The sequence below is a fragment of the Scardinius erythrophthalmus genome, assembly GCF_964197995.2.
Source record: "Scardinius erythrophthalmus genome assembly, chromosome: 1".
NCBI classification, from domain to species: domain Eukaryota; kingdom Metazoa; phylum Chordata; class Actinopteri; order Cypriniformes; family Leuciscidae; genus Scardinius; species Scardinius erythrophthalmus.
The window spans coordinates 60,871,411-60,883,505 of NC_138221.1; the positions used below are offsets into that span (position 1 = coordinate 60,871,411).

Sequence of the window (12,095 nt, forward strand, 5' to 3'; positions counted from 1 at the left end):
CTAAATATAACAGATCAGACGAAGGCTGACTGAACAGACGTCCAGAAGGCCGCGGTGGAGCCGGAGCGACAGAGGACCAAGGTGGAGCTGGAGGGAGAGAGGAGCCCAACGGAGCCAGAGGGACGAAGGGACAAGGCGAAGCCAGAGGAGTGTAGTCCCCAGGCGAGGGCAGGCCGACGAACGACCAAGGCGGAGCCAGAGGGACGAGGGAGCCCAGCGGAGCTGGTGGACTGATGGCCATTGTGGAGATGAGGGAGCCAAGGTAGAGTTAATGGACCAACGGGCCGAGGAGTCCTGGTCACGGAGGCCGGGGATCCACCGACCATGATGGAGCTGGAGACTGGCAGACCCGCAAACCCCACATCACTGATGGTGGAATAAAGGTGAGCTGAGGGGCTGATAAGAAGCAGTGGAGGCGTGGATGAGGAGATTATGATGGGAGGAGGTGGGAGCAGGAGGCTGGCTGGGAGCTCGGAGACAGGCTCAGGCTCGGGGACAGATACAGGCTTGGGGACAGATACAGGTCTTGGGGCGGTTCTCAGCCGGTGAGGCGGCGGCCATCTTTGCCGAGGGCCCGACAGGCATGATGTGAAGAAGCTCTATAAGGATGGTCTCGACGGGATGGGACTCTGGAAGTCTGGACTCTGGATCGGGACGCGACACTCACCAAACACCTGCTGGTGGCTTCCCTCCAGTTCAGTCCATCAGTGTTTGGGAGGTCGGTGGCCTGGTGGAAATTGGCCCCGATCCAGAAGAACAGCTTGAGGGTTTCATCGCCGAGGGGGCTAGTGACGGCTCGACGAACAAAGTTCACCACGAAGGAAAAAAAAATTGAGCAATGGCGACAAATATAGCCCTGTCATCCATATGGGCTGGTCCGATCTTCTGTCACGGGTGGTTGCAGGAAGGCAGACGAGGTTATAATTCCAAAACAAAGGTGTATTGGTAATTAAACACAGGACAGCAGAACAGGAAGCAACACACACTAAATACAACTGAGATCAGACAAAGACTGACTGAACAGAAGGAACTTAAATACAAACACAGATGACACTGATTAACAGAACACAGGTGATACAGATGACGATGATGACTAAACAGGTGATACAACTGAACTGATAATGACTGTAACCATGGAAACCAAGGAGTGGCGGGAAAAGAACAAAGGAAAACAGGAACAAATCAAAACACAAACTGAAAGTCCAAACAAGCACTGACACGTGACAATACTTCAAAGTGTACTTTCATAAACAAAACAAATCTGCTACAAGTACTAGTAAGCTATCAGTATACCTCAGTTCACTTGCAGTATAGTTGCAGTACAAACGAAAAACTTAGTTGTAAACTCGTTGTGTACTCAAAGTTTACTGTAACACTTAAAGTATAATTAAAAGTATAGCCTACTGTTATACACTAGAAAGTGGGCCAATTTAGACCCAAGTAGTATTGAAAAAGCTACTAGATACTTCTAGTACATTGATATTATTAGTAAACTACATGCCTTCTTGACCTGCCATGAAATTTGACGTAGAGCTCTCTCACAAAAAAAAAGAAAAATGATTAAAAATAGGGAGGGAGTGTTAAGGGAGGGAGTGTCATATACAATAACAGGGAAAAAAGACAATGACAAAAATAGAAATAACTTTCTTGACTTCATTTCTTAAATCATTCTAAAATCACAGTCTTTCAAGATATTGACATTTAAAATGATCAAATGAAAACTATAACAATAAGAGCAAACAGTTGTCCATATTTATATCACTGATGGCGTGTGACTGGTAAACGTTTCCAGCTCAGCCTGGACTTTAGTTTATGACAGTGGCATTGGAGTCGTGTCCAGAGTTTCTCCTCCCTCAGACACAGAGACAGAGCACGCGAGAGGAGTCTGCAATGATGCTCCTGTAACACTTCATGAAATACAGTTTACTTGCTGAAGAAGAGAGATAGTTATTGCAGCCATGTCACGATATCACAAAGCGGCCATTGATGGCTATTTGGAGCTACTGAAAGAAGGCACAAGAAAAGACCTGAACACCCCGGATGAGGACGGCATGACACCCACTCTCTGGGCCGCTTACCACGGACACATCGAAGCTCTTCAGCTGATATGCAGCAGAGGGTGAGCTCAGAAAACACACAGAACTTCAATATCTACAGCATACTGAGCATGTTCAGTGTACCGATGGCTAGGTTTAAACATTTGATCAATCTATACATTGAGCTTTCATTCAGAATCATTTTTGTTTTATTTTAAGTTACAGTTTTACAATGGTTGTTACCTTGCTTTGTTGGTCTCACAACTGTTTTAAGGCCATAGATATCCATGTTACATAGCAAACAATCTATTACTACTGTATATAAGCAAACTGTGATCTGGATCCTTTTGTAATCTAGGACTTTTCATTATTACAGTGGGTACCTTGTGAAAAATAAGTGTGCTTAATTTAATTGAATGTGCACTTGTAGTGTCCTTAAGATCTTAAAAGTATAGATAATATGAAACAAAAGGCCACTTAAGTGCCCTTAAAGAGAGACACTTTCATGACTGTTTCTTAAGTAGACTTTAAAAAAGTGTGCTTTGCAATATTGTGAAATTCAAATGTTTTACTGTAAAGGACATTTGATGTGTTGACTAGCAAAGCACGTGTGAAGTACTTGATTATAATTAAGACTGTAGTATTCAATATCACATTTAAAGTCAATTTATTTTAAATGTACTTATTTACACACAATAACACAAGTTTCAACAGAAATGACATTAAAGTGTATTTTAGTTAATCATAAATGCTTGTCAGTGCATTCAGCAGTAACTTTAACCATATTTCAAAGACAACAGAAGTAATTGTGATATAAAGATCTACTTAAGTGGGTCAAAAAGCATTAAAATTTTAAATTGCATTTAATATAAATTTAAACTGTAATACATTGCAATTGAATTGCAACATGCAATAAAGTGTCTAGAAACATTACATTCATTTCACACTTAAGTATATTCTTTTAAATTATATTATTTCCGTAATAAGTACACTTTTTCACAAGGGGTTATTAAACATTAAATATTCCCCAGATTTAACCAGCTTTATGACCTTTGGGCGGTTCCCTAAGAGTCTTTTTGCTTTATGAGAAAATCAATCATCACTCTCAGCTAGAGCAAATCACATAAACTTCCGTCATCAATATAATAGCCTTCCACTGAAATACTCAGCATGATAAAAAGGAAAGCTTATTAAAATTACACTATTTATTTAGTTTCTCTCTGGGTATAGCTCTGTGTCCTCCTCTGACTTTCTTTCTCGCATGATCTGCTGCGTACATCGTTTGTAAAATTCCCAGAGTTGAAGCCAAGAGTTTAATCAGCCAAATTAGTTATGCAAATCTGGAACAAAAGGCCTCTTCATCCTTCCAGGGTTTATGCAGCATTAGCTCAGGGTAGAGTTTATTTATTCAGTGCAGCATTGGGGCCGATCTCACTCAAAGAGCACTGATTGCCATGGTTGGCACTCAAACTGTGTACAAGCACCTTTTAAATGTGCTGTGTGATCAATACTAAGCCAGTGAGAGGTGTTTCTGGGTCTGGATGTTCAGAGATAGTAGTCTAAAAGTTATGTCTCTCTTTTTAATGATACTTTTCACAGCCTGTGCCTATGCCTCATCCGCCGATGAACAGATGGTGCTCAGTGAGATAAGCTCTTGTAGATATTGTAATCAGAGATTTTATGGTTGGACCTGTTGGACTTTCCTTTTACAGCCGGTTACATATTAACTCTTTGGGTGGATTTAACCTCAAGCATCGTATGAGTTACGAGAAAATAGTGGGGGTGGAATTTTAATTGCTGCTGCTGGGGACAAATGAGTCTGAGAGGTGATTGTAGTTATTTTGCTGTTGTTTGATCTAATTTGTCTTAAAGTGCTCATTAACATGTTTATAATTATTTTTTGGAGAAAATGCATACATTTACATGATTTAAAGTAAAAAAAAAACCACTATTTTTCTCATACTGTGCATTGCCTCTTTTCACTCTGTCTGAAACTCTTGCTGAATTCGGAAGTGCATGCTAGTATACTATTCATACTACTTTTACCATAACTTTTTTTGGCAGAAATAGTAAGAGTAGTGTGCTAGTAACTCCTTTCTCTTAAAGGCCCACCTTCCTAAACACCTAGTCTTCTCTGATTGGTCAGCTGGCCAAATCTGTTGTGATTGGTCTACCGCTTAGAGCTTGTGTGAGAAATGTAACCATAATCGGTTTTCAGCTTCTGATGATTCGTGAGCAGTTGCAAACAGTATTATATCTATGGGAACTATGGCATCGGTATCGTCTAACAAGTTTGAGCTAAAGTCCGATAATGAGATAATGAGTGCTCCTAGTCATAGCAAAATCATTTACCCAACTGTTTTGGTGACATGGCTTAGCCATGGAAATGGCAGGTCTACAATTGAGGCGTTTTAGGCATCTGCAGTGGACTTTGTACCTGTACAAACAGCTATATTACACACTAAAAGGAAAAAGCATATTAAGTTCTCTTTAAGGCCTGTTCAGACGAAGAACAATGACTATAACTATATTAGCGTGATAGCGTCCACACCAATGGACGATACCACTGATTACTATAAACAGGCAGCAGATATGTAGTCTCTTTAAAGCAGGATGGATTCTGATTGGCTGTCAATATTTGTATCGTTCATCAGCTGTAAAAAAAAATCATTCTGTTAGTGTTGTTCCAACTATATTGTTCCTCTGTGCTGTTATTATAGCTGTGGTGTGGACTTCCCTATTCTCATAGAACAATTAAAAAACTTCACAGTTATAGCTATCGTCCTTGGGTCTTTATTCCCTCGTCTTGAATTACAATCTACATTTTCATGATACTAGAGTGCTGTGGATGAATTCTGAACATTGCTGAGCGTTTGCTAACTTCTAGGTTGTTGTAGTTCAGACCAGCTCGTTCAAGTCCGAGTCCAGTCGGTTGAGCCCGAGTCAAGAGTGCGACTAGACCCAGACAGCAACATAGTGCTCCGGCCCACGTCTGGTATGCGTTGAATCCACATTTACCAGATGTGGCCCGGATCTGATCTGACACTACGCTGCTGTCTGGGAGAAGTGGATCGGGTCCAGTTCCCCTGCTGAAAAATCCAGCGTAAACCAGGATTAATTCCATGTTGGTCCAGGCTGGTTTATGCTGGTTTAGTCTAGCTGGTGGACCAGCATAATCATGCTGTTCTCAAGGAAAACTGAACTGGTGTAGCTGGTCCATGCAAAGCCTACCGTATGCTGGTGACCAGCAATGCAGGATTTTTCAAATGTAAATATGCTTTCCTTTGGAGTGAATAAAGCCTGCTTTTGTTGGATCATATGCACGAGTGGTTACAGATCACAAAACATATGCGTAGTGTTGAAGTACTCAAGACAAAATCCATTACAAAACCAAGACCATTAGAATATAGACTCGAGATGGACTGAGTCCGGTCACAAGCACTTCATTAATGCTGGGTGGATGCTGAGGCACTGCTAGTTGGTTTCTAGGTTGTTCTCTGTGGTTTCTTAATAGTCTTAGTCTAAAGAGCCCATCCCCAAGTCTCCATGATATTCTCTAGATATGGCTCAAGTCCCTCCTTCAGTGTAATGGAGATTTCCCGTCCATCGCGGCCACATAATTTTGGAAACTAACCACACCTCTTTTAAACAAGCACCATGATTTGAGGTGCTATTAATGTCCATAGTACAAGCACACGGACAACCCAGACAGCAACATAGTGTCGGCCCAGATCGGGCCCACATCTGGTACGTGTTGAATCCATGTTTATCAGATGTGGGCCGGATCTGGTCCGACACTATGTTGCTGTCTGGGAAACCCTTAACCCTATGTATGAGATATAGAAATAGTGTTGCAAGCACCATTCATTATAAGCTAAAATGATTGTTCATTATTTTCTGTCTTGTAGGGGGGATCCGAACAAAAGTGACATCTGGGGGAACACGCCTTTGCATCACGCCTCTGCAAACGGACACATGCAGATCGTCAGCTTCTTAGTGAACTTTGGAGCCAACCTCTTCGCTCTGGACAATGATTTCCACACTCCCATGGACGTGGCTGCCTCTCGAGACCACATGGACTGCGTCCGATTCCTGGACACCGCGGCCGCCCAACAGACAGGCCAGAACGCCAAAAGAGTAGCGCGTCTGAAAGATCAGGCCACTAAAGATGCCGAGCGCAGAGTGAAGCAGTGCGAACGGGTAAAGAAGAGACATCAGAGTAAGATGGACAAGATGTCCCGTGGCGGCTCGGTCTCGGACGGAAGTTCCTTTTCCGGCACGGGTACCTTGAGCAGCGTGAACGACGATCAGTTCTCCAAACTCATTGCCGCAGACACCAATGGATCGGTCAGTTCGACGATCAAGGGAACCCTCCAGCGCAAATTTGGGAAGAAGGACAAAGGGACAGTGAGCAGACAAGGGGACGGCAATGTCATTTTTGTCAAACAAGACAGCGGCTTGCAAGAGAAACCTGGTTTTGTTGACGTCTTCAATGAGCAGGATGAAATTCAGGATGATGATGACGATGCCGAGCGAGGATCGGACGACGAGGGAGCCAGTCAGGTGAAGTCTATTTTTGAGAGGCCTGGTCTTGGGAAAATGGTGTTCCGTAGGAACTTCTCCATGGAAATGGCCATGGACCCTGAAGACCTCCCCATTGGTAATACAGAAGACCTTGGGTTCCTCGTCCGTCAACAGTTGTTGGAATCTGTGGATGAAGGAGTGGAGGGATTGGACGAGGATTCAGAGCTGCCTTGGAACCAAGAGGAGATTGGTCTGGATGAGGAAGAGGAGACCTCACACTTGGATTCGTTCTTGGCGTCGATCGGCCTGTTGGATTTTGGTCCTGTGTTCACCCGTGAACACTTGGATCTTGAAGCCCTGATGCTCTGCTCAGATGATGATCTCAAAGGCATCCGCATCCAGCTGGGGCCACGCAAAAAGATCCTGGAAGCGTCGACTCGCAGGAAGGTCGTGCTGGAGCAGCCTGGCGTTATGAAGGACACCTTCCTTTAATAACGTGTTGCACTCAGTTCTGCTGTACACAGACACTTACAGTTTCTCTCAGCTGACACTACCATCATGTAGGTGTTATTTCATAGCTGACTTTCTGTGATTTCAATGATTTTACACATTAATACACACCAGTTAAAATGTCCTTCATGTAGTAAAATAAGTTTAATCTCACACACATTCGACTTCAGCCATGATTTTTTTGAGAATCGACCCTTTTTTCGAAGAATATGTTGATTTCTGCTGCTTTTTCATCTCTGAAAAAAAGAACACATCTCTAAATAAATATAACACTGTTCTTTTCTAAAGATGTTCTGTCTGTCTGTCCGTCCATCCACCCATTCATCCATCTATAGGAATTACCAAACACATCCTGTAATTAGAGACGTTATATAGAATATTATAGCATTATAATTTATCATTTTATCAGTAACTTCATCTCAGATAATGCATTTGAGATGAAGGAACTAACGTCTGCAGCTCCATAACCATGAGAAGCAGCCACAGGTCCTTCAAGAAGACGATGAATGAAACAATTAGTTGAAATACATCAAGTATGCTGCTGATCTTTAAAGTTCAATGATTTTCAGATGCAGTTCATAAACAGAGAAGGATCTGATCTATACTGTGTGTGTGATGGACCGGCGATCGTGAAGAGATCAGTCGACATCTGCAAGAGCCCAACAGTTATTTCACATATAATATGGATAAGCTATTGAACACTTCAGTGTAATGTGGAGAGAAACTATACAGTACTTTTATCTTGTAGTTTATCTTGAACTGTAACTCTGTCACTAGCAGGTTGTCAATCAAGTGAGAGATCCTAAAATCACAAATATTATCTGGATAACAGCAACAAACCCTTCAAAGGTTCACTTACCAACAGATTCCTTTTGAGTCAAATCATTTGAATTATCAGGAAAGATGTATTTAGAAACGTATGATTTTTGGATTCTTGAAAATAGCTAAATTAAAAGCTAATGCTGACTGAAAGATGTTTAAAAAAAGGTTGACTGAAAAACAAAAACCTCACTTTTTCAGTTGTGACCGTCTGTGTTTTATTTTTTTAATGAAAACATACTATTGCTGTTGTATTTGCAACACATTTTCCAACCGAAAACTGTTAAAAATGATGAAACCAGCTGAACTCGCTGAAAGCTGTTGTGAAGACAATTGTTATTGGATTAATTTACTTAACATTTTCATTATTAGTAGTAGTAGTATTATGAGAAGATCTGCTCATATAACTGCAAAGGTAAAAATAATTGTGTTAAAGCTTTTTTGTATTTCAAGAATATATTAGATATAGATGTGCCTTTTGAAGGATATAGGCTATTAATTAAATATAAATATGTAATGTAATGATGCAGTGCTGGGTAATAATGCAATGAATACATGCAATGCATGAAACTGTTACTCAGATACATTTCTCACTGAGATTGACTGTAGGCTAATTACATGGATCTGTTGATGAGTGCAGTGCTTGTTGTGTGGTTTCACGTGCACACCCTGTGGTTTTAGGGGGACCGAACCCATTAGATTAGATTAGATTAGATCTGAAGGGGTTAGATTAGACTCAGGGTGGGACCTCGTGAAGCTGGAAGTAGGGTGCAAGGTGGGTGTGTGGGGAGCAGGAGGCGCTCTAGATCATAACCACAATATTTTACAACTGCATTTCCAAAGATTGACTCACCCACACTCTTCACACATCAAAATATAAATGTCACATTCAACAAAGAACCAGAAAGCGTGGTGTTTTTGGACATGACCATGTAAACATGAATTCCAGAATCATAGGCTACTACATGTACCGTGGTATTATCATCTGCTCCCTTTCACAGGGTTGCTGCACACTTTTAAGGTCAAATTTAAGGCTTATTAAAGACCTGAAGAAATCTGAATTAAAACCGTACATTAGGGGTGTGCAATACTGACAAAAAAAATATATCTTGATATTTTCAAAGTTTTCTTGATAATAATAATTAGAAGATATGTTACTGATTGTGTTTTTGTGCTGGTGCCATGGCTGGGTTAGGCCTGTTGTTGACAGCTAACTCAAGAAGATATTCATATTTTTTTTATATTCTATGCAGTGGTCAGTTCACAGCAGTGACAGAAATTTAAAAAAATTATTAAGGGGCAATATCTGCCACCTTAAATTGATATCCAGTGGCATTTTCACCTTTATACGGACATTTTTAAATGTATGCATCACCTTTTATGTAAAATTCTAACATTGAAATTAAATTGTATTAGAATAATAAACACAATACCACTGTTACCAGTCAAATTAAATCATTAAATCAAAATCCATCTTTGCAGTGCAGAGGAGACACAGAAACGGAAACGGCATCAGAACTGCCATTAATATATTTACACTGCATTTACAATTGCATAAATAAAGCTATACGTTTGTTTTTTTAAAATTCAATATTTAAATATGAAATGATTTCTAATTTTAAAGTTTTAATTAAAGGGTACTTTAAATATGAAACTAAAACCGCCAGTAGGTGGCGGCAAGTCATCCGGGTCAGGAGGGTCTCCTCCTGAGGACAGTTTCAAGTTTAGTTTTTCAAGTTTAATTAATTTATAAAGCACATTTAAAAACAAAGCGCTGTGCAAGACATCTAAATATGAATCCTAAATATACACACTTAAATTAATACACACAAATTAAACAATTCCCCATCGTCCAAATTAAACAATTCCCCATCGTCCAAATTAAACAATTCAATTCACTTAAAATTATGTGGGGCCGAAAACTATCACCTCAGTTTTATCTGCATTTAAAGATAAAAGTTTTGAGCAAGCCAAGATTTAACCTCATCTAAGCATAATAAAAGAGAAGTTAATGCAGACGGATCATTTCTCTTGATAGGTAAATATGTTTGCGTGTCGTCAGCATTAAAATGGAAGGAAACACCAAGTCTTCTTAAAATAGAAGCCAAGGGTAGCATGTACAGCGAGAAAGGGGAGGGTGCCAAGATCGAGCCTTGTGGGAGGCCACAGGAGAGGTGAGTGACAGAAGAGGAGATATTACCTATCTTGACCAGAAACTTTCTGTTCGATAAATAAGACTGAAACCACTTGAGGACAGTCCCTTTTATCCCCACACATGACTCTGACCTAGAAGTTAGTATGGAGTGGTCAACAGTATCGGATTCGGGAAAAAATATTCCTACGGGCAAGGCTTACAAAGCCTGTGGGCAAGCCACTTCTTCCCTGCATGCCATGGCGTTGCTGCAGGTCCATCAGGCCAAGGCACTCATGGACATGCACGAGGGTAGTCCAGACCGTGAGCTCCGCATCGCAACCGACCTCGCCCTCCGGGGTTCGAAGGTTGCTGCTTGTGCTGTCGGTCTGGCAATGGCCTCATTAGTGGTCCAGGAGCGCCATCTCTGGCTCAACCTGACTGATGTGAGGGAGACCGACAAGTCTCGGTTCCTGGACTCCCCCATATTCCAGTTTGGGCTCTTTGGCGACGCAGTGGAGAACTTCGTCCAACAGTTCTCTGCCGCCCAGAACCAGACGGAGGCGATCCGGCACATCCTCCCCCGGCAACACGCTGCTGCCTCCACCCGTCCGCCGGTTGCAGAACCTCTGCCTGCTTGTCACCGAGGGTGTCCCCCTGCCGCCTCCGCTCCCGCTAGGCTTCAGCAGCAGCCTCCACCCAGGCCTCAGCGTGGAGCCGGCCGCAGGCAGGGAAACACTTTATTTTTCCTCTTCATGTCTTTTGAAAAACACATTTTTGCAAAGTGGTTCGGGCCATTACACTTCGAAAACCTTTTACTGAAAGCAGGGCACTGTCAGTTGTTATCTGAGAAGTTGATAAGAAACTTCTGATCACGAATCATTTAATATCTCAATTCTAAAAAAAAAAAAGTTTTTGCCTTTATCTTGAGATCTGTAAGAAAGCAATCAAAGGCCTCTCCTTCATCATGCTGCATTCGCGTTCTGAATACATATCGTTCATATGTCTCATTCTTTGACAAACATTGAGCGTCAAATTTGTCCAATACCTTATCCAGTTTCTTCTTGTCTGCCTCTTCCTTAAAATTAAAGGTGTAATATAGACCTCCACGGCATCAGCTCCAGCAATGGTAAGTAACAGGGCAATCTTTCTTTTTCATCCACAGCAGCTCCTTGTCCAATAGCGGCAACATACAACTCAGATTGCTGTTTGAAAGTCCTCCAATTTGCATCAACATTTCAGACAACTTCAGCGACCCCGGTGGTTTAATGGCGTCCATTGCGTTCTTCTGACCCCACTCCTGGTACCATGTATTGTTAAAGAGACAACAAATAAAGAGAAAAGTTATGGCCGGTGCTGGCGTCTTTGGAACATACAGCATATCTCAATTACAACTCTCTTCCTTAGCAAATGCACTTCATCGTATACAACACATTACTGCCACATGCTGGACTAAATCAGTACTCATCACACAATAGATTACTCATTACAAACACCATAAGTTTGTTCATTCAGGCCGATTCGAGAACGCACATGAAAAGAAGGGGCGGAATTTATATCAAACATCATATCCAATCACAACCGATCATATCCAATCATCATAACGTGATGGAGGCATTACCTCCTCTCGTGTGACATTCATTCTCAATTACCCCCCATAAAACCAATTAAGTTTAGTTTGTTCTTAGTTCCTGTTTTCATGGACTTTTGGTTTGTTATTTTCAATCACATGTGTTAAATTGTCTTAGTTTCCCACCAGTCATTGTCATGGACACTCATATAATCATCACATCTGTTCGTTATCATCTCATTATCACTGTGTATTTTAGGGTACGGTTTTCACGACAATGCTTAAAACGGAGATGTTTTTCCTTTGAGTTTTTCGCGCACAGACAACACCATTGTCAAAACGATCCCCATTCACACCATAGACAGTAAAAGAAATGGACACAGCGACCCCATTGGATTCAACGGAGAAAAGTGAAGTCAATTAGAAGCTCTCACTTCCTGATGGCTGAGCGTACTGCGCAGACTCAAGCTGAGCTTGACGACGTAGATGTGACGTGAGCAACCCG

At 41.6% G+C, this 12,095-nt stretch overlaps 1 protein-coding gene across 1 annotated transcript; it reads left to right on the plus strand.

The window, feature by feature from the left end:
- The first annotated feature begins 1,855 nt into the window (after window positions 1-1,855).
- On the plus strand, window positions 1,856-7,354 carry anks4b (ankyrin repeat and sterile alpha motif domain containing 4B). The gene is made up of 2 exons (XM_081368571.1): window positions 1,856-2,119; window positions 5,945-7,354. The coding sequence occupies exons 1-2, from the start codon at window positions 1,959-1,961 to the stop codon at window positions 7,050-7,052; spliced, it is 1,269 nt and encodes a 422-aa protein (XP_081224697.1). The 5' UTR covers window positions 1,856-1,958; the 3' UTR covers window positions 7,053-7,354.
- Window positions 7,355-12,095: the final 4,741 nt, after the last annotated feature.